The 23,489-nt window shown below is 45.4% G+C and overlaps 1 protein-coding gene across 1 annotated transcript in view; it reads right to left on the bottom strand.

Annotated features, from left to right (window-relative positions):
- LOC146809136 (IgGFc-binding protein-like) overlaps window positions 1–23,489 on the bottom strand; it is a 453,503-nt gene that overhangs the window by 77,481 nt on the left and 352,533 nt on the right. The window contains exon 28 of the mRNA XM_085615950.1: window positions 19,748–20,079. Within this exon, the coding sequence (XP_085472076.1) occupies window positions 19,748–20,079 (332 nt within the window). The remainder of the gene's footprint in view (window positions 1–19,747; window positions 20,080–23,489) is intronic.

Below are 23,489 nucleotides of genomic sequence, written 5' to 3'. Positions count from 1 at the left end.
CACACTTGAAAAATCGGCTCCTATAATTCCTCCATTGTATTATTTCTGCATTCTTTAAGCCCACTTATGACAGGCCCTTCCATTTCATTTCCTGCAATGTATTAAAGAAACTGATGACTTAAGATGCCTGCTGCCATGAGGCTGGAAGGAAATAGCTCTATTGTGTATTCCAGCCAGTTGTAAAATGCTCCCATGAAGCCAAGTCAGAGTAAATGTTTAATTAATTGTGTGATTACAGTCTGTTATGTTTTTTTTTATTTCACATAAATTGGATCATTGATCATGTCTTACAATGTGTGAACTGAACAAGAGAACAATTTATAAATGTATGAATGATTTTTAGTGTACAATGTCATAGGTTCTGAAAAGGATGCTGCCAACCCATCCCAAACGTCTTGTTTGTCATTGCATGAGCAGAGACTAAGTAGCCTGGTTTCCAGACTTAGCTTTCTGAAGTATACTTGGTCATTGAATCACAAATCTGTGAGTGGTCCCATCTGTTTAAACAGAAGAAACATTTTGTGGAATTAAATAAAGACAACATTTAATATGGGACAATTTCCATCCTGAACTCAGAAAAGTTTCCTCATACTCTTCTTTCAAGAGAGGCATTAAATAATTCATAATACAGAAAAAACATGATTAACTGTTCAAACTAAGCCCCCCTAAACTAACTCCTAAACTCAACTCGATTGAAATTGCCAAGTCAAAACTATCAAAAGCCTATGAGGTCAAAAGCAAAGGTCTATACTGCTAAAACCTATACATGTACTTGCTTCTCCCTCAGTAGTTACCATTGCAAACCACATTTAGCAAAGAAAATGGGTTTGGCTTTAATTTTGAAACACACATCAACACAGACAAGCACATGTGCACATTTGTGTATGCTTGTATGTATTAGTATATTAAAACTAGACCTATATAGAAGTGAAAACAAGACTATGTTGAAGTCTCACCTACCTTCATTATAGTCTTTTTTGTTTTTAAGTGAAAAGAAGATTAGATGGAAAGGTAGCCTTCGTTATAATCTTACCCTTGTTCCTATAGCATAGAAGCAAAGGCAGAAGACATACTAAAGGCTTCTTGCCATGATCTCAAAAAGGAAATCAATCTACTTTAGTATTAGTAATGAGAAGGGTCAAGGAGCCTAAATTAATTAAAACATTTCTGGGTTGGCGGCACTGAAAAAAAAAAAAATACTCAGTTTTGTCAGAAATTAGAAGAAATCAACAGGAGCTGAAAACATATATACACTGCCACAATGTTGTTGTTCTCTCGCCTAGCCCACAGCGGCAGCCTGAAGTATAAAACACAGCAGTCGGTTTTAATGTTAGGGCCAGGCTTGAACACCAGCCCTGATGTAGACATTACAGTGACAATAATAAAAAAAAGCTAATGTAGTGAAAACAGATAACAAAAAAAAGAATTGTTGTATGCGTACAGTGTATATATGACAACTAAATGAATGTGTGATGACTGAGTGTTCTCTTTAGAAGTCAAATAATCCCCCATGTATTGCATCAGAAGGCGGAAGGATACTGCCATACTGCCAATAGCATGAGGTAAAAAGTATTACTTCTCTGAGGAACATGGTCATGCCATCATTTGAGTCCTCATTCAGTCCAAGGAGTCCAGAGGTACTGAACCAGAGTGCCCAGGGTAATTGCCCAAGATCCATCTAAAAGTACAGTTGAACCAGGAGCTACCTGGGGAGCAAGTGCCCTCTTGGTGCTCCTCTGTGGCACTCCTGCCTTGACCCTTTCTCTGTATCTCTTTATCTTCCTTTTGGTGATGCATTGGATGCAGTGTCACTGATCTAGAGCTTACAGCCGGTATTGAGTGGTTGATGTTCGTGCCCTGTGCACCCCATATAACTTGCTTTAGGACCAAGGTTTGTTTCTCCTGCACATGGCTTCATTGATCTTTTTAGTTAGATAACCTTTTCCTATAGCTGGTCTGCACACAGGGCCATTGGAGTGCTTCACAATGCACTGAAAGATTACAAGATCTATCTATCAATTAACAATGATAACCAAAAGAGACTGAGGATATTAAGTGTGCAATAATACATAAATGTCATAGTAGGTAGATGGGAGAGTAGATTCCATATGGCGATTGTTAGACATGTCATTTCTTGGCGTGATTACCCTTGACTTTTTGCCTCTACCTCCTCTATTTTTGGTGCTGTGATAGATTTTTTTTTGCCAACTTAGATGATTTGGACACTTTGCCACTGCTAAACATTGACAAAGTGCAAGTGTTCCCTGTATAAAGTGTAATGATAAATTTGTTGTCCATGATTGGTATGTTTGCCTTACTAGTAAAGTCCCTACTAAAGTGCACTATGTGTGCCAGGGCTGGTAATGCAAATGCTACTAGTGGGCCTGCAGCACTATTTATACCACCCACACAAGTAGCCTTAAAAAGAGAACTCAGGCCTGCCACTGCAGTGTCTGCGCACAGTTTGTTAACTGCCCTGTTGTCCTGACAAGTGCACCCACTTGCCAGGCCTTACCCTTCCCTTTCTATGCACATCAGACATCCCTATGGTAGGGCCAGGGTACCCCCTGGGCATGGTGCAGTGCATGTGATAGGTAGGACATGTACTAAGGTGTGTACCATGTCCTGACTGTGAAATAATCCCCATTTCGTTTTTCACTGTTGAAAGGCCATCTTGCCAATAGGATAGAATGGGAAGGTTGTGTAATATATTTTCCAGCCTACCTTCCCAAAGGCTTAAGATGGAAAAGTGAAGTTTAGTATGCCTGAACTCACAATGTACTGACGCATCTTTTCATGAAGGCGGTTTTTGTATTGTGTGTTTATAAGCCACTCTTTTAAGTGGCTGGGTTTTTGTGCTCTAACATTTCTGTGTGTCTCTGCCTGGTTGTGGATTGACTGTCTGGATTTGAAAGCGATAGGATCTGGGGAATGTCTTGACTCAGGGGAGGAGGTGAGACAGCAACAGGCTGACCTGCATCTGGAGTGTAGGGGGAGGAGTAGCCACTAGAGGTGAAGAGGCCTGGGTTGCTGTTATAAAACAATTGTCCCATCTCCTGCTGAGTGATTGAGAATCCAGACCCCCACTAAACAAAGGAAGACGGTGTCACTGGCAGGGAGGCACCCAGAACTGGTTTGAACAGGGATCAGTGCCCCCTGAACACAAAGACTTCAAAGCCCTTGAGGGGTACAACTATGAGAGCTGAAGCGCCTGAACTTTGGAGAATGGCTTGATCAAGACTGAACAAGACTGGAGCTACTTCGTGGTCAAGAGGAACCTTTGCCAAGGAAGAAACAACTGAAGAGACTGAAGGAAAGGACTAACCCTTGCTTTGTGTTCTGGGGCTGGCCTGCAGTTTGCTGTTTTAACCAAGGACAGGCTAAAGGGACTTTGCTGTGTGCTGTGTCTAACTGCTTGAAAGGACTTTGCTGTGCTGTGTCCTGAAGTAACTTATCCCCAAGGGCCAGAGGTGAGCTGGCTCCCTGTTGCGTAAACACCGGAACACAAAAGTTTCCTGGAGAGTCTCAGCGGCGCTGTGTGTCTGTGCTTGTTGAAGCCTGAGACCCTCGTAAGGTGTGCCCTGTGATCGTGGGCACCTGGAGTCCAAGCAAGGATCAGAGATGCGGTGTGCGTGTGCTTTTGCAACCTGAACCCCTTTGTAAGGATTGTCCAGTTATCGTGTGCACCGGAATCCAAGTGAGTCTAATCTACGCTGTGTGTATGTGTGTTGTGCACCTAGACCTTCGTGAGGATTTGCCTTGTTATCGTGTGCACTGGAGTTAGAGTGAGTCTCAGCGATGCTGTGCGCATGCTCTTCATGCAGCCTGAGACCTGCAAGTGGAGTGCCCAGTGATCGTGCACCCAAAGCTCAAGGAAGTCTCAGCGACGCCGTGTGCGTGTGCCCTGTGGCAGCCTGAGATCTTCATAAATGTAGCGGTCCGGACCGGCAGCCACGGAGGAGCTGAGCCGCTGGCCGAGCCTGCCGTTGCCATTTCACAAATGGGAGGCCCAGCCACTGGACGAGGAGAGGAGAGTGAATTTGCGCCCCCCAGGGAGCAGGGTGCGGGCTCGGAGGGAGATGCTCTCGGTCTCTCTCTCGTTCCGGCAGTGCGAGCATCTGCTTTGGCTCCTATCGCGACCCGTATTGCCAAGGGAGTGGCAGTACAGGGGCCGGAGTGTGGAGCTGCACTTTTTGATTACACCGTACCCGTGTTGGGGGCAACTGTTGAGAGGCTGACTGCAAGTCAGAAGGAGAGGCGGAGAGACCGCCTAAGGCACAGTGATCGGTGCCTGAGTGTATTACGCATAATTCCATTTCTGCATAACGAAGTACCTGACTGTCGTATCACACATTGCATTATTTCTGCATAACAGAGTACCTGATTAGAGTGTTACACATTGCATTATTTCTGCATAACTAACTATCTGATTAGTGTATGACGCATGGCATTATTTCTGCATAACAAACTACCTGATTGTTGTATGACGCATTGCATTGTTTCTGCATAACAAACTACCTGATTAGCGTATCACGCATTCCTTTATTCCTGCATAACGAATTACCTGATCAGTGTATTGCGCATTGACTTATTTCTGCATAACGACGTACCTGGTGGTTGTATTACGCATTGCATTATTTTTACCTCGCAAAGTGCCTGATCGTTGCGTTACGCATTGCATTCTTTTTACATTGTAGAGTGTCTGATTGCTGCGTTACGCCTTACAGAATTCTTACATTGCAAAAGTGCCTGATTCTAGCATTCAGAACTGTATAACATGATATTACGATTACAGGAGAATGTTTAGAAGTGCTCATTAATAACGCCAGAACTTACAAGGGCTGGCTGGCCTAACGATTGGTCAGGAGAAATAGTACAGAAACTCATATGTTGGATTTATATCGTGTGGTCTTATCGTATATCTTTTCATATAAAGTTTATACTCGTTTTTATAAAACTCGTGTGGAGTCTATTTGTGGTGTCATCATTGGGTTGTTGTGAACGTGGTTGCAAATACTTTACACATTTGCCTTGAAGATAAGCCTGGCTACTCGTACGTGCCAAGCTACCGAGGGGGTGGAGCGGGGCTATTTCAGAAGGTGACTTTCCTTCTCCTGACGTGGAACCGCGGGTCCCTATTTGGCCTAAGGTACCTACCTTAGCCAACCAGTGATCCCGGGTCTAACAGTGATTTAAAATGGAGAATATTCCAAGAAGATTGAAGTCAATTTGATGGACAAGAGATTAAGACAGATATTACCAAAACAAATGCATCTTCAGATGTTTCCTGAAAGCCAGATGGAGGTTTGAGCTCTCAAGAGAAAGGGGAGGGAGTTCCAAAGGATTTGTGGCAACTACTGAAAAGGACTGTTCAATAGCTTGAGAAGCTCTGAAGTTTGGGGTTTCCAGCACGAAGCAGTTGCTGCTTTTCAAGTCCCTTTTGCCAATGCATATAATTCAAGAGATGAGCCACGTGCGGAGTTTTTGCGATTGCAAGTTAGACAGCAATTTTCTTTAATCGATCCTGACTTCAAGAGACAGCAGTGTAGGTAATTGAGAATGGGATACAGGATCAGATGACATTTCTCACCATCTGCCACAACTCTAGCTGCTGCATTGAATCCAGTTTTCAGTGGAGGCAAAGAAGGGAGTGCTATTTTGGCTAGAACTACATTTCCAGAGTCCACTCTTTACATAACTAAAGGGTATTCTGCAGTCTTAGGTGGCCCAAAAAGAATGCTTTCAAATGTTTTCAAGGAGTGCAGGTAACAATTAGCCTACTATTCTAGCTTGATCATGTGGTGCATAAAGAAAAGATATTATTAAGGGTAAAGTCCAGAGTGATAACATCAAAAACCACTTTTGGTGACTGAGTTCTAGCTCATTCAAGAGAGCTGAAGCAAATCTGCTGATTGGTGTTAAGTTATCCGCCATCAATGCCTAAATAGATATGAGGCAAGCATGCATATTAAGGATATCCTTGATAGAGCATATCCTAGGGTCGCTTGTCCCATTGAAAGCTACTACACAACCGTACTCTTAAAAACAGACAAAGAATGTTTCTTGGCTTAATGATTCCTTACTGTGAAGCCAAATAAACTTGATCTTAATGTGTTACGGACATGCTGTCTTATTCCAAATATTGGCGTCATCATCAAGGTGTGCTGCTGGTAATCCTCCAAAAGATGATTGAAACGGTATTGGGGGGGTTCCATTTTCAGCCAATGCGCTTCAATTTTCGTGGCTGTAAATTGAGTTGATGCCCTATGATTTCTGAGTGGTGAGATGCACATCAATACATCAAAATATATATATGGGTATATTCACAAGAACGTGTGATAAACATCATCAAAAAATGCTAACGCAGCTTTACACATCGCAACATATTGCGGGAAAATAACCCTGTGTCAACGTGGTATTCACAACAAGGTGGTAGCATGCGATAGTCTGCCGATACTGCGGCCAATGTCCGCGATACAGCCACCCCGATCGAGATAAAAACACAAACCACAACACCCAAAAACGGGCGATGAGCCCATTTGTGATGAGGAAAGCAGAGATAAGCACCGCCAGGCCCGCGACACACATGGCAGGCGGGAATAAGCATAACCAAAGCCTAAAAAAGAAAGACAAACCAAACAGAAAACAACAGCCAAGCACAGTGGATGCAACCCGAGACAGCAGACAACCCCACGAGACACATTGGAAATAAAACATCGTACATGGTAGGCCATCGTGGACAAGATGAATGCAGCCTGAGAGCTGAGGAGGATAATGGCAGAAACCCAGAACATCCAGAATGATGCGAAAGGCACAAACAATCAGAAACACGCCAACACCAAGAAGGCAGCAATGCACACCGGAGGTGGGAGTCCACCGCCACACCAGGAGCTGGATGACATGGAGGAAATGGTGTCTACCACATCAGTCTGTAGATGGGGGCAGGACTAAGGGCCCATAAACTGCAACAGGGAGAGGAACCAGCAGGGACTAAGGGGCCGGGGGGAGATGGGCACAATGGCACACATGCACAATCAAGCACAGCACAACTGCAGACAAACCATGCCCAAGAGTAACACTACCAACCAGGAGTACAAGTCACACACCCCGGCAACACAACACCACTGAACAAGCACAGAAGTGAAAACCACACTGCCTGAAAGGGAGAAGGGTGAGTCAAATCAGAGCAGAAGGGACATCCCACACACAATGCAGCACACATACATAGGAAGCAGAGCACCCCAACCTCGAACACAATGTTGTACAAACACCAACATCTGCCCTACCAAGACACAAGTGCACCCGCCTGTGGCCGATTAATGACCATATGCATTTGGCTAAGCACAAAACAGGGACCTGATAATGCACAAGTACAAACCCACTGCCCTGATGGGGTAGCAATGCACGTATCACAGGCAGCCAGAGAGTCCTTGACACACACATTGGCATACAAATCAAGACACAACACAGTTGGAGGCAAGTGAAAGTGCGGGAACTTTATCAACAAGTCAGTACGGCCAAGAGAAGTGCCACGAGATGCAAACCAATGCAGCAGCATGTCTGAATGAGGAACGTAGGAAAGCGCCCATGTCCACCTCAGGGGAGTCCATCACCAACACAAGTCAGTGCCGACCCGCGTTGGTTGTCCGCCCAGGGATCATGAGTCCAGGTTAATGCAGCCATGTCCACTGTCGTCTTGGGACATGTGACCAGATTCACAACATGCAACCATGTGTCCGGACACGTGCAATGGTTACATCCAGTTGTGGCTGCAGGTACCTTGTCACTCGTCCATGAACGCGAGTGCAGCTGCATAGGCCAACATCTCCAGTGAGCGATGGTCGTCCACCACATCTGACATGTCATCAACGTAATCCATCAGCTGACCCAGACAGATGTGCTGACTCCAACCATTGGACCCAATGTACACCAAAACCCAATCGGGTAGTGGCTCAATGTGCTCACTGCACACGAGGTCTCGTGCAATCTCCCAGGTCTAGTTTCCAGCCTGCATGCCAAACATCCATGCATGCCATAGAAGGGCTTCACGGTGACACTCCTGGTTGTGGTCCAACAGTGGGCGCACAAACACATCGTAATCCAGGTCAGCTACTGTCACGTTGGAGAGGCAGATATCCATGGACCACTCGAATATGCATGAGCGACAATGCAACACAGGCTGAACGCAGGTGACGTCCGCAAGGCGGAAGCCCAGCCGGTAACTGATCCGCTACACTGCAATGGCAGTGCCCCCAGTACATGCAGCCGACGTGCACGGTACAGGTCCACGTGACTGGAGTCGAGCATGTGTCCGGGATGGTCTTCCATTGCATCAGTGGCACTGCTTGAAGCCAGACCTGTGGATGAAATGGCACAGCTCGGTGCAATGAGCAGTGCCTGTGTGCAACGGGTGCAGGCCTGGGGTGGGGTGGGAGTACGTGTGAAGGTCGTTTCACACGTGCTAACTACTACCAAGGACTCCTGCGTGTGGGATGTGTACACGTTGGTCTCACGGTGGGCATTGCGTAGTGTGGGAGTCACAAGCAAATGCTAATGTATCTGTCAGGGGGTGCTGGCCAAAAGCAAGTCCATGCTCGGAGCTGCAGATGTGCTATCGCCTGATACTTCAGACAAAGGACCATTCATCTCTACAGTCACTTCACCATCTGCATGCATACAGGAGAGGTACAGAGGCCTGTCGTGGGTAAGGTGGGATGTCTGCGACCCTGGGACTCATGGACGCTATGCCCCAGACATTGCACATGAGCGACCTCCCTCTGTCTTACGCTGCCACACAGCTGCCCCTCCCTCCCATGAGCCCCCACACATGTGTGCGCTGTGCGGTTGCATCACATGCACTCCTACGGCACACCATGGTAATGCCTGTCCCCGCATGTCCAGAGGCATGCCAACAACACCATGACACTGGCCTCTGAGGGTGGGCGGACACGTGAGTGCAGGCCAATGGTCCGGACAGGGCAGACACAGGTGTCCAGCTCATGGCGGGCTGTGATCGCGCAGCGAATGAGGCTAGGCAACTGACTCATGCATCCACAGGACTGATACACATAACACTTGGCATGCATGTGCAAAGACCCCGTCCGGTCTTGCGCTCCTACTTGTCTCCGTACGTGCAGCCCCACACTCGTGGTGCATGCCACATTTCAACATCGGCTACTGCGGCCCTGGTGGCGACAACAACCCAACACAGAGACACACTTACCGCACTTCCTGCCCAAGGCCAGGTCCGAGCCAAACCCTGCTCCCCCTGTCGAATCAGCACACCCCTGCACTGACCAGACGTACGCAGGACCAGCACACGCCGCTTGTGTATGCAGGAGGATGCATGCAGGGCTACATGTCCAGGGTCACTTCCAATGCTGAGGTGACATGGTGACGTCCGCCAAAGACAGCACACTCTGATGTTGTAGGGCGTGTGCCCATCATGCTCACACAATGACCACAAAGACACACTTGCTCAGATGGTGTGAATGGCTACGTGAATGTGCGCATGGCCACCTGTGTTGGATGTGTGTGGTGTGTGTGCACACCAGCCGGCAAGGGCTGCCTGGTGCAGTCAGACATAGGCAACAGTGTACAGCGTAAAGAACACAACCTTTCAACCATAAGGGCCCCATGACTTGTGCTGCACAGAGTCAATGGCCCCGGATGTCCAGCGTCCCGTATGAGCCTACCGCCACGGGACGCTGACTTGTGATGCACTGGGGCAGGGTCACAAGTGCGGAGCAGGTTCTCATAGATGACAAGGGGCTTGTCGCGGATTGTCTTGGTGGACAGTGGAAGGTGTGCCCCCAGCGCATGATGCAGAAGGCAAGACCGAGCTGAAACAGTCACTATGGCAGAGAAGAATGGAACAGACTCATGTCAGACACCAAGTCAAGTCCAGCCAGTTGGAGATGCAGGAAACCACCAGCCTCTGGACTCAGTCGCCACCAAGGTCCAACCAGATAGTGCCCATGACTCATTGCGCACAGAGCTAGTGGCACCATTGCCGTTAGGGGATGCCGCCTGCGATGAGGCGTGTCCAATGGTGTTGGCTTCTCCACATCTTGCCCAGGACACAATTCCACATGTGTGACATACTGGACCGCAGTGTAGGCCTGAGGCAGCGGTCAGCACGGGCCATTCACCGAGTGTCGCTGGCTTAGGTTGGATGGCCCCACCGGCCTGCATAGTTCAGGTTCGGTGGCACCACGGCTCGCGGACTTGCGGTGAACAGGGTTGATGGCACCAGGTAAGTTGTTGATAGTGTTCGATCACCTCCGTGACTCGGATCCGGCTTTCATCTGGACTGAGCCGCATCTTCCTCTTACTCCTCTCCGTGGGTTCACTGGTGTGAACTCTGCCATTCATGATTCGTGACCAGGTGCTGGATGTGGAACCTACTGGTCCGCAAGATAGGCCTGAGCCCTCATCCACATGTCGCCGGCTTGCGTTGAACAGGGTTAGTGGCACCACGTGTCGCCAGCTGGCGTTAAACAGTGTTAGTGGCACCACATGTCACCGGCCTGCCTTATGGTACTATACCACACTGATCGAAGGGGGTCAGGTGCTGTGGCTGCTGCCACGCCATTGGGGTCACTGCCATTCAGGACTCAGGACACAGATCCACATGTGGGACCTTCTGGGCTGAAGAGGACGCCGGCAGAGTATGTAAACGAGAAAGGAGTAATGTGGGCCAGCGTCGGTGGCCATCGATGGTCTGCTGAGGCTGCAGAGGTCGCGGCACTGGTGCTTGCAGCTTGCACCGGCACGTGGTGGGCCCTCTTTGCCACACGCCGGTGAAGGCAGGTGAGCAGAGCCTCGTAGGTGCGCTGGGGCAGGCATGACGGGTCTGTGGTCCAGCGGCCCGGGGTGCAGCAGGAGCACAGGGACGCAGGCCCCGCCGCACTTGGCGCAGGACTCATGGTGGGCTGCGGGGCGCCGCCCTGGAAGACGCATTGTCCATTCCGAATGAGGACCACAACCGTTGCGACTGGCTTTTTGTTTACACCCCTACACAGGCCTGGCGTACCCAGGTCCGACTCACTATGCACGCGCATGCAGGGGGGGACGTAACGTGCAACATTTCCATGTTCTGTGACACAACTTGTGGGGACATGGTGGCGTCCACTGGCCACTACACTCCATGCACCAGCAGATGTCCTCCAAATGGCCATTTCCGTGGTTTGCACTCTGTGGTCTGTCCGGCACCACCACGCCACACCTGGCATTGGGTGGGTTCACGTTCCTTAGTCACTTTCCGCTCTCGCACATGCCTGCTCCATGACTCTCCTCACATCCTGCCACTGTGTGTCTGTGGTGCCATGTCGTGGCTGGGTTGTGGGCGTGGCAAGGCCGGATTCCCAATGGGGTCGTGTTGTCATGTCTGGTCGGTTGGCATGTTGTGTGTAATTTTGGATGCAGTTGTGCTGCGGGCCCATTGGCAGTGTCGTGAGTTGCATGACTGTGGGTCTTCCGGTCTGGCTCTTGCCTGGGCTCCCTTTCATGCTGCAGTTAGTCATCCTGCTTAGCACTAGCAGAAGGCAGGTGTAAAATCCCTGCTGCTACCGCGGCTTATCTCCTGTTTTCGGTTTGCATCGGGGATCTGGCAGTTTGTTGTGAATGTCGTGTTGTTTTTTCGTGTGTTTTTGCACGGGAACGCCTACTCTGCATCTCATTAGGGTTAGTTGGTGGTGTCCACGTGGGGATACATTTTGGGGAAGTTATCACGGGAATACTTACGATGTCTGCAGTTTGCCCTGGCTTGTGAAGGGGGTGTTAAATCTATCTCCACTTTTGATGCGTTAATGTGGAGATAAATCGGACATAAGCCCTTGTGAATATACCCCATAAAGTACCACATTTTCTACAGAATCGAATCTTTCATAGATTCACATGCTTAAATCATTCCTTATTGTTGGGATGGAGCTCCATAGTTACATTTGAAAACCTCAGTAACAACATAAATTTAATCCAGCAATGTTTCTTAAGTAGCCAATTCACTTCAATGTAAATGGCAAGGCATCAGACAGTGAGGTTAATAGATTCTTGTGAAAGTGTCCACCCTATGAGCTGCAAATTTTAATTCGAAACACCAATCTGCAGGTCAAAGGCTATCTTTAATGACTGTACCTGGGCACCAAATTTGGGGCTTAAACTCAAGTGTGTCATTTATAATTGATTGCTTTCACCCCAATCAAGGGGAAAATGTCTTCAGATACAGTTTTTTTCAGTGAAAATCTTTGTTGAATTATACAACATGGTTACATAGAAAACAGTTGTGATTTAAAGCAAACTACACAAATACTGCTGTTCTTTTCCACAGATTATCTCTATACAGCATGCATTTATTGACTCCCAGATATTGGTCTTCAAGGCTGCACAGTTTGACAGTTACTTCCCACTAAAGCCCTCATTACAAGCTTCTTGGAATAGGATGGGGTATATACCACATGTGGTAAACGCCATTACCACACTGTGTACCACGTGGGAATACCTCCTAGTCTGAGTTTTAAAAAGGAAAATGGAGCATAAAATGGAGGATCGATTTTAACAGGCCAAATTCGGTGTATTTTGCCTTTATCTCTGGGCCTTTTCGCCCAATACATTTTGGCAGGTCTGATCTGCTGTAATTGATCAGGCAAAACATTTGAGGGCAAGATAATTCCCAATCCCTGTGCACCTGTGCAAACATTAATTGAACAGGGATCAGAATTTAGCCCTGAATTTGTAATGAAGGCCTAAGACTCATATATATACTGGTAAGTGGCCCTTATCCAATTTTCGATGACCACCCGAATTAGGAATGCCTCCATTATGGATGCCTGCTTTTAGAGGTATCCAAGACCTCATCTCATGTTCTCCACTTGTCCCCAGCCGTAGTGGGCCTGCGGATAAACCATTGATAATAGCATCATCACTGGACTATTGTGGTCCATAAAAACCCTGTTGAGGCCAAAATTCTTCTCAATAAGAAAAATCAAAACCTCAGTGTCAGCGTAGATGGGAGCATACATCGCAGGGGTTGGGTGTTTTGTGCTTGCTTCAATAATATAGAGTGGCCCAGATTAGGTTCCTGGTGGAGTGGTCGAGACCAGAGTCTGAAAAGAGGTGGCATTTTATGGACAAGGCCCTGACAGGCATGGATCTTTGGAAGATTCCATTTCTACCCCATCCACATCGGCCAGCAAATCATTACTTGTCTATGATTACATCCACTGCATTACAGGCCTGAGATGCAGTAGCAACATCTATGGAGCTGACTTCCATCCCTGCCCCATTCACCCTATGGTGGGGAATGGAGAGTTTCCTCCAGGATTAGATGCCTAGGGATTTGGAGCTTGGCAGGGGCCAGAGTGTCGTTCTATTGGCCATTTTTTTTATTCAGAAGGCCTAAAACCCCTAGATGATCTACAGAGAGACAGGATCACATGGGAGACAGATAGATATAGATACACACATATTAGGCACTGGCTTTCAGAGCCCACGATAGGGGAGGCAGCGCAACGCCCCTTAACACCATTCGAGAAATGGCTGATTCGCAAAGCTACTGACCGGGGCCTGATTACAGAATTATATGGGCTTTTTAGAGGAGAGGGGGAGAACTCGAAGACACCTTCACAGCTTAGGTCGGGTAAAGAAGTGGGTAGCCAGCTTTCATCAAAGGAATGGCTAGATGTTTTTTATAGGACCCGACATGTGTCAACAAATATGGCTAGCATCGAGATGGCTACAAAAATAGCCTCATATTGGTACTTTACACCTGAGAGACTACATCGGATACAACCATAACGGAGTGACAGATGCTGGAGGGGATGTGGATCACTGGGAACATTGTTGCATATATTGTGGAAGTGTCCTAAGCTTCGCAAATCTGGAATGATGTATCAAATGATGTCGATAAGCACTTTGACACCCAATTGCCAAGATTACCTATCCTCATACTACTGGGTCTCCCTAATCCACTTACATACCCATTACGCTCTAAAAGAGGGAGACATATAGCTTTAGCCTTGAACTCAGCACATCAATCTATACTAGCACTTTGGGGGATGGGGAGGATACCAACTAGAATAAATTGGATACACAGGCTCTGGCATATCCTGGGGATGGAGAGACTTTCCCTCTCACTGGCACAGCAAGACGAGGCATATCAGGATATGTCGAATCCCTTCCTTTGTATATTATCTCAAGAATTTACTGAACTCATCTTTCCAAAGTATTTGCGTCTTCTGTGACTCACAACCCAAACTTAGCGCCCCTGACAGGGAGTCCTTAGACAGTAATAGAAATATCATATAGTCCAGGTCCTCCTCCCTCCTTTCATTTTTTTCTTTGTGTCTGCTGCTCCTATTGTGGTGGTTGTTGATTTGTTGTATATGTACCCGGAACAGGGAGAGGGTGTTGAGTTGGAGGGGGGGGGGGTGTTAAAATGTGAGCCCTGGTTCTGATAAATAGCATGTGGATTAGTATTTTGTTATTGAAATGTCGGATCTTTGGTTTCAATAAAACAGATTCAAACCTAAAACCTCAATGTCACCTATAGCGTAACCTCAAAAATAAAATGCCCATTTGCACAAGCCTCATCATGAAATTGTCCACAACCTCCAAAAAGCCTCCTCCATTAATGCCAGTCTTGCCTAAGACTGCAAGAACAGTACTTTGACGAATTCTTGACCCCAATGACATTCTCTGCTACCTACCTACAACATCTAATATCTGATAGCCAGCTTCCTAACATCTCGAACACAGGGCCAAACTGGCCAGACACTTGTGGCTTACTGCAGCGTGGGGCTGCTGTAAACATACATGCCAGGGCTGATTTTGGTTTATTGTCTCGCCCTACCCATTAAAGTGCATTCAGAGCTCTGCATCCTGATTCTGGTCAAAGATGACGGTAATGAATGCCTCATTGAGGAGACCGCTAGTCCCTTATATGTGCAGTATGGTGAGGATACTCATTTTACACCTGATGGCACATTGATGACTGTGATGATTACAATGTAAGGAATAATATAGACAAAGAATAAAAGGAGAAGGATGTGGAAAGTTTTAATGTTTAGAGTGCCTACAGTGAATGCTACGTCAAACAATTGCTATTCATGGCCCCAGTTAATCAATACCCATCTAAGGTGCAGGGGCCTGACGATTTTCTGTATTTTCTGCAACAAATTACAAATCATGTTTATCAGAAGTTGATGTTAGATTGGATTGAGGCCCTTCTCTCTCTTTTCTCTAAGACCTCCTATTCCAAGAGTCTCAGAGAAGAACACAGACCATCCTGGGTGTGCAATCATAGTGGCTTCAGCCTGACCGTGTCAAGTTTGATTCTCAGATCCGCTTCATATGCAGGGGCTACACACTGACCTCTCCCGACAAGGACAGGGAGAGTGCTGCAACCCCACTTCACTAACAAAGCTTGAAGACATGGTCACTGAAAGCTAGCCTTTGTACACCCTTTCATCTCCACAGAATTCAAAAGATAGTCACAGTCAAAATAATTCAACCAGCTCATTAGCTTCATTGCTGATATATTGACCTTGTCCCATCTTCACGACTAACATGAGTGTTGGTGGACACCTACAAATCCTACCTAGCACTCACAGTGGCCAATCAGCCATTTGCCACAACCAAAAAGGCACCTCAACCAGACACCCTGTAGTATCTTGTGATCTCAGTCTTTTCCTACCCAGACTAGTTCACAAACCTGTTTGAGCTAAGGGCCACATATGAAGAAAAAAAATGTATATCTATGACAACCTCTTTGTTGGTGGCTATACCACATGGCTGATACATAAGTGGGTGACAAGCCCTTTATGACTCAGAGCTATTCACTGTTGTCCACAGGGACAGAGTGGTTCTAAAGACCACCTTCAATGGGTTAAAGGTTCTGCAGGAATTATCTGTCTAAGAAATAATTCTCCTCCCGTCTTTCCACATACACACTTTTACTCCTGCTTGTGTGCTACTCCACAATATGGATGCAAGATCTGCTTTGTAATTTTTCCTTGAAATAATCATAGATCTGCATTTTCCCAGCCAACTGTTTGTGATGTTCGATGGCAATATTACCAGCCAAGCAGCGGCTGGGGCCATCATTGCCAGCTGAATGACACCATGCAGAATAAACACTGTCCGACACTTCTCTGTAGTGCGGCGTAAGTGACATTCTCCAGGTAAATACCTGTGAGAGGCATATGAGAGTCTGCTAAATGAGCTACCTCGCAAATGTTCTTCTAAAACTCTTCCCTCTTGTCTTTCTTCTGAAAAAATACTGATTTTAAGTAGGACAACCTGTTGTTCATGGCCTAAACTGAACCTTGCTTGCTTCGCTTTCTCTATTTCTCATTGTTAATTGCAGTGGGGTCTACCCATCTGACTTTGAATGGAACAAGAGGCAGGAAGTGGGAGCAGGACAAAGTTACCTTTACAGTAACTCTATTACTCTTATTCCACAGACTCTTTCCTAGTGTTATAGTCATCCACTTACCAAGCCCTTTATGTTCCAAGAAGGGCACTGGTGAGTGTGCTGAGATGCTCAAGGAATGGAGCATGCCTTGAATGCTGCACGCTTGTTTGTGTCCATCTCCCATACATGCAAAACTCTGTAATGGATATTTGTGGCACAATATATATAGATTTTTACATTTAATTTTTTTACTGGGAAGTAACAATTTACTCCTTCTTCCAAAGTAATATAGCCCACAAACTATTGCAGTTGCTCAAAGTGCTAGCACGGCGCAGGGTAGTGATAGTATGGATGGGGATGCGTGCCCCAAGGTTGAAGCATGGATGAAAGATGCGAGTGAATGGACGTTAGCGGAAGAGGTACATATGAAAGCCAGTCGTAAAGATGACAAGCTAGATGAGAATTTAAGACAATAAAGGGAGTTATGCAATGAGCTCCTGAATGCTGGGATACCAACGAGTACCCAGAATGAATCAGGGGTAGGCAGACATACAATCTCGGAGAAAGAGTTAGATTAGGTGCTCAGACTGACTATGGATGATAACTGTGAGGCTATTTTTATTAAATGTCCTGAGGGGTTCTGTATTGCAATGACACTTGAGAATCAATCAATCAATCAGGGGTTTGTAAAGCGCGACTACTTACTTGTGAGGGTCTCAAGGCGCTGAGAAAAGGGTGCATCCAAACAGATTAAGTAGATGTTCATCTTTGCCAGTGGTTGTGGATATGTTTTTGGCAATTTTGAAATGAATAGGGTTAATTTTTAAAATGTTGTTCCCCAAGTTAAAAAGATAAAACATAATTTTCAAATTAAAATAAGAATAAGGTTGCAGCTGAATGTTGTGTTGCCAACCAGCTGAATGATTACATTGAGAGAGAACAACAACTCCCACCTCTCCACTCCAGCATCCAACCTGAGCATAGCAGCGTATAAGTTACACTAATTTATTCTCGTCACTGTTTTAGACTTATCAGCAGTTTTCCAGACATCGGATCAGAAAAGCTTACTCAGAACCTTTGAACATTACAGAGCTCCAAAGAATGTCTCCTCAAATAGTTTACATCCTTTTTCTCCATTGGTCGTCAATTGGTAAGAGTAGGAACTCCATCTCTGAAGAACCTGAGATCAACCACGTGCCCACTCTATACAACCCATACATCAAGACACTGCAAATGGTTACCAGACAATAAGAAGTGTCTTTCCATCAATTTATGGATGTCGGGTAACTCTACCTTATATTCTGCACCATTGTGGAGATCTGAGCCCTCTGATCTTGCTTGAACACCCCAAATGAATGCCAGAAAACGTGTTTCTTCTCAAAACAAACAAGACTGAATTTCGGCTCTTTTGTCCCTTATTTAAATGTAAGATTGGATCCAATTTACTTGATCACTTGAAAGTAGAAGATGGGGTGAGCGATGTTGGCTCACCCTATGTCGCATGAATCTTTTACCTTTAAACGATTTAACAGTAAGCTAGTCTCAGAATATGAAAAATGTAAAAATATGTAATTTTTGTGAGTTAAGCATTCAGAACCTGGATCATATCTTGTTTGTCTGTCCAGCATTGGTTTCGAGTCGTCGCCGCTGGCTTCGGCCAATTGTTTTACAAAGTGTTTTTAAAGATGTAGCTTCAGCCTGCGATTTTCTCTTTAGTCCGAAAAACGAAGCTGTCTGTGCAAAATTATTCAACTTTTTTACGGAGTTTGTGTATATATTTAAACCTTTTATACATTCCTCTAAATGGGCTGTTACTCCTGTGCTTATCGCCCTATTATGGAGTATTAATATTCTCTCCCTCTTATGTCTGTATTTTGCACATGATTTGGCTACTACTTAATTGCTCTTTGTATAACTGGTTAGTTTTGCTTTTTGTCCACTTTCTTGTTGCCAATTTAAAAACCTAATTCTCTATTGATGCTGGATTTCGGATTATATTATGCATTCAAATCCGCTGTAACTCAACTGCCTCTGTTATATATGTTAGGATGTGTTTTGGTACTCCTATTCTATTGCTACTAATCTCAAACTCAACTTTCTGTTGAAATTAAACTTCTAATTGTATTTTACACATGAACTGACCACTAATTTTAAACTCAACTTTTTGCTGAAGTTGGGCTTTTAATCATATTTTGCACATGAACTGACTGCTACTTAAATGCTCTTTGCACAATTAGGGATATGCTTTGTTACTTCATTCCTATTGCTGCTAATCCCAATCTTTATTTGTCGAAGCTACTATATGTCGTAAAATTTGTACATGTAGTTGTTGCCATTAATGTGCCCCATGATGTTTTACAATTTTTTATGTAATAAGCTGAAGGTGTATTTTTTGTGGACATCATTTGAGTTCCAAATCTTTAATAAATATTGAATTGAATTCGAAGATGTCTCTGTTTCAATGGCGCCATCCGCAAAGTCTCTCAGCTTTACTGAGCCAAATTAAAATCCTTCACTCAAATGGGTACTTTTTTTGGGGGCCGCAGTCTCAGTTTGGTAGTCTCTTACTTGTGATGTCAGACCTCAACTTTCTCTTTTTTCTTCAGGATATGTTCCTGTTCTGTACTTTGTTGGGAAAACTCTGCTCCCCCGCAAACCTTCCTTTTAATCTGGTCCTCCGTCCATTCCTCACCTTATTCCTCACCCCTTAATTACTGTGTTTCCTGTCCTCTTCTGATTCATGGTCTTAAAATGTTCATTGTATGGGTTCCATATTTTGATCTGAAGTACCTGAATGCCTTAAAGTGCTACTGTGCCACATGAAAACAGCTAATACATAAACTAGTGGCTAGTTCTCAGGGGAGAGAGTGCCAGAATTCTGAATGACTGACCACAGTGCTTTGTGTTCTGCTGGACTCAGTTTTTGGACCTTTAAAAAACTGAGAGTAGCTTTCAAAGAGCCCACCAGTATGTTTTTACCTCAGGCCTCACAAATTTAATGGAGGGCCACCTAATCCAGTTAGATGCAGGAACTGAAGTGAATTGGTTGGTAGTTCACGCCCAGCTCACACGTGTCGGCGACATACTGCCATTTATGTAATATGACCTTTTGATGCTGGCTAGAGCCAAACAAGTCGGGGGCATTAACATTGCTCTTCTCACCTAGAGGTACTTGTTCCCAATAGCCAAAGGATAATGTATCCCAGAAGTATGTACACGGAGATCGCAAAAAGACAATAGTTACTTACACAATCTAATCACACGTTTTACATAACCATATGACATATAATAATTAATAATAATGGGCAAAGATATATTTAATGATTCATTACTCACTCTTATTTTAGGGTAGTCCGCTTTTTTCATGGTTATGTCTATTCCATATATAGTGGTATGTATTTCAGCCACATATGATACGGATTGGACTCCGCCCCGGAGGTCATTCTTTGCCACAACTCTGAATGGGACTAAGGTGGTGTCATTTCCATAGTATTCAGAGAGGATGTAAGAACAAGTACCCTGGAAGTCATACGTTTTGCCGTCATAGGTGCCCATGTGTGGCTCACCCCATCCATAACAGGTGCCAGTGTACTGCGGCAAACACTGGGCCTTCCCGTCAACCACCGTGCAGTCCTCCTTTGCTCGACACTTCTTGGATTTACATGGATCTGCAACAGAAAGCAAAGTCCTAGCGAGATCAGTCTTATAGCAAATACATACTGTGAGACCTCAGTCCTGAATGAGTGATCGACTTCATTTAAAAAACCTTGCTTGTGTTGACAGTCCCCTTCATGTGCCTGGTGGGACTGTCTTTGCAAATGGACATCCTGAGATTATGCATGAAAGTCAACATGCTGCCAGAATAACCTAAGACATTTTACACATGAATATACTATGTTTTAAGCTTCATTGTTAATCACCCTGTGTTCGTGCATTTTGTGTTGGAATTTTCAAAGTAATTTAAGGTAATCTCTTCCATTTACATATCTTAACGTTAAGTAATCAGTAGCAAGAAAATAGGTCCTGTGAACCCCGATTTAGACATGGACGCTCATTTACCGAAATCCTAGGAGGTTCAAAACTGAGGTTACATACTTTGACCCGTAGATGATGTCACAGGAAGGGACAGCACATGTTATGTGACAGTGGTGACATTACACGAGGTGATCTCACCAGATCTTTGGCCAAGATGGTACTGTTGGAAATGACATGACTGCAGGTAAAATCCTGCAATAAGTGATAATGGATACTAAAGTAAACAAAGGTGCATTTTAGTTATAGGCCTTAACTGAGCAGGTTGCTTTGATGGCATCCTGCGGTGCAATCATAAAAAGCCAGGAGCACAGCTATCATAGACCAGCAGAAACATTTTCATTGGCTAGATAGTCATCCTATTCCTACACATAGCTTCAAATGCCCAGTCACAGCCTGAAATACTGTGGCACAGCCATCATTTGCTGACCATAACCATCATTTTCAAAGCACAACCACAAAAGCTATCCATAGACATAGCATCACTTGTACAAGTCCAGACAGAGTCTCTACATGCAAAAACAAAGCCAGCACATATGTGAAGGCATAATGTTATATGATCAATGCTGTTCATGCAGCAAGAACATTAAACAGGGCCTGAGCTTGGGTGGTACATGTATGCAGGCTCTCCTTGTCAGAGCTAGTCTGTACTCAGACTACACAGAAACAATTCTGGGCACAAATGTCCCGCCAGAAAATGCAGATACTTACCTCACTTACCATTTGCAATCCTCTGTCCTTCTGCTGTCAATACTGCCTGTATACATATGATAAGTGGTTGCATGGTTTGTAAACAACGTGTTTACTTTATTAACTGATTTGAATGAATGCTAAAATGTATAATTATTCCAGGGGTATCCAACATAGGTTCAGGGTGGCTTGATCTTACCAGATTTCAGAATTAGCACTGATTTTGTAAATATGTTGCATTTAGATTCGGTTACGTAATGTATATTTATTTTATGTGGCTATCAAAACAATCTGACATAGACTCAGCCTGCCTGAAGATGTTTTGGACACCCCTGATATACTCTACTTGTGGTTACTTTATTTATGTAGTACCTGCCACACACATGCCATTGGGACTTTGTACTTCATTAATAAGTGCCACTCAACTCACCTGTGTGGCCATAGCATGATCTCATAAGTGAGCCTAGCTCCCCTCCACTAGTCTGCACTGTGTCAATTTTAACGGTGTACCCTGCTTGTATCAGCTGCATCCACCTAACAGTACTCACCTGTGTGCACATGGAATCCCCTCACCTATACGCATCTAGACCTCATCGGTGTATTTTACCTACTCACCGGTGTGCACTTATCCCCTCTCATCTGTTTGCACAGAGCCACCTCGAGTCTTTTGGGTTCACCTCGCCCCTTTCACGTAGCTCCCTCTACCCTGTGTGCATCTAACCCAAGTCTCATCTGAGTGAACATAGGTTCGGCTGACCTGTGTTGACTTAACCTGTGCATATAGCCCCTGCGATCCTGTAAGCAACTATCCCTCTGTGACCCATTCGCACATACCTTCCATTATGTATGTACTCCTGAATCGTTTGCATTTCACCATTTCACCTGTGTGCTCTAGTACCCATTTACGTGAATGCACCAAGTGTCCTTTCAAATATGAGCACGAGATTTCCTCTAACTTACATGCACCGATTCCTCTCTTGCCTGTATGTACCTGTTGCTCCTGCACTTATATGCCCAACCACCTTACATGTTTGCATGTTTGCACCTTCTCAAAGAGCGAATTCTGCCAACTCTCACAACTCCACACACATGTATCCAGACACATGTTTCTAACATGGTCACCTATTCTTGACACACAACGACACACACATCCCTGACAGAGACACACTCTGCTAAAGCCCACAGCCAGATGTGCATACCTCAAAGACACAACTGGCCACACAGTTCTGGGAATACATTATAAAGACTCACAGTAAGGCACATTTTCCCATCAATCACACCTTTGTTCTAATTTCCATCAGAAATCTGTTTCCAATCCAGGTACAGCCAAACAATACCCACATGTAAATACACCCACTGTAGCCAGAAACACAGCTCCGCTGGAGGCAATGTTCCGGCACAGCATCCTTTTTTAATTTTCGTTTTTCAAATACAAAATCCCAAAGTGGATGTTTATATTTAAAAAAAAAACACAGAGGCGGCTCCTCCATAGTGGTGGAAGAGCGTTGCCCCACTTAGAGTGAAAAATAAAACAGTAATAAAACAATTCTATCATCGTTTTATTTTTCACTTGCACCTTATGCTGGTGCAGTATCTTGGACGGGGCCCGGCAATCCTCTCTCCGCAGCGCTGGGACAGGGAGGAGGAGTGGAGGGCACTTATAAGTGCGCATGTCAGCTTGGCCTGCTGTCTTAGGCCAGCCAAACTGACATGCGCTCTTAGAATTTCTCCACCCACCTGTATTACACAGCTGGGTGAAGAAATGGCACAGGCTCCCAGTCCCTACGTGAGTGCCTTACCAGGCCGCTCATACCAATCTAGGCACTGCTCTCACAGCATGAGAGCAGCATCTGGATTGGGTGGAGAGTCTGGAAGCCTGTGCTGGCCCAGAGACTTACAGAAGAAAGGAGCAACGAGGGATCCGGCAGACGGAGCTGCAGTGGGAGAAGCAGATAAGAGTGTTTTTTTTTTTTAATTATTTGCCACCACACTACCCCACCATTTTATTTTGGCAGCAGCCACTGCTGAATGTCCCTGACTTCCTGGAGGTTTTCTTTCAGTGTATAGAGATCACTCATTACCAAGTTCATGGAGAATAACAAGCTATTAGACCGTGCTCAATATGGTTTCAGAAGTCAACATGGCACCGATCTGGCCCTGATCAATGTGTCGGAAGAAATCAGAGAGGTTCTGGATAAAGGTGGGAAGTCAGCTCTGATCCTTCTGGCTTTCGATACGGTTGACCACAATCGGCTCGTTCGCCACCTCTCTTCTGCTGGGATCAGGGGCAAGGCTCTGGCTCTTCTGAAGTCCTTTCTCTCTGACAGAGAACAACGGGTAGAGCTGGATGGGCACA

The sequence above is a fragment of the Triturus cristatus genome, chromosome 7, assembly GCF_964204655.1.
Source record: "Triturus cristatus chromosome 7, aTriCri1.1, whole genome shotgun sequence".
NCBI lineage: Eukaryota > Metazoa > Chordata > Amphibia > Caudata > Salamandridae > Triturus > Triturus cristatus.
The sequence above is the reverse complement of the archived record's forward strand: the minus strand, read 5'-3'. Positions and strand labels throughout refer to the sequence as shown.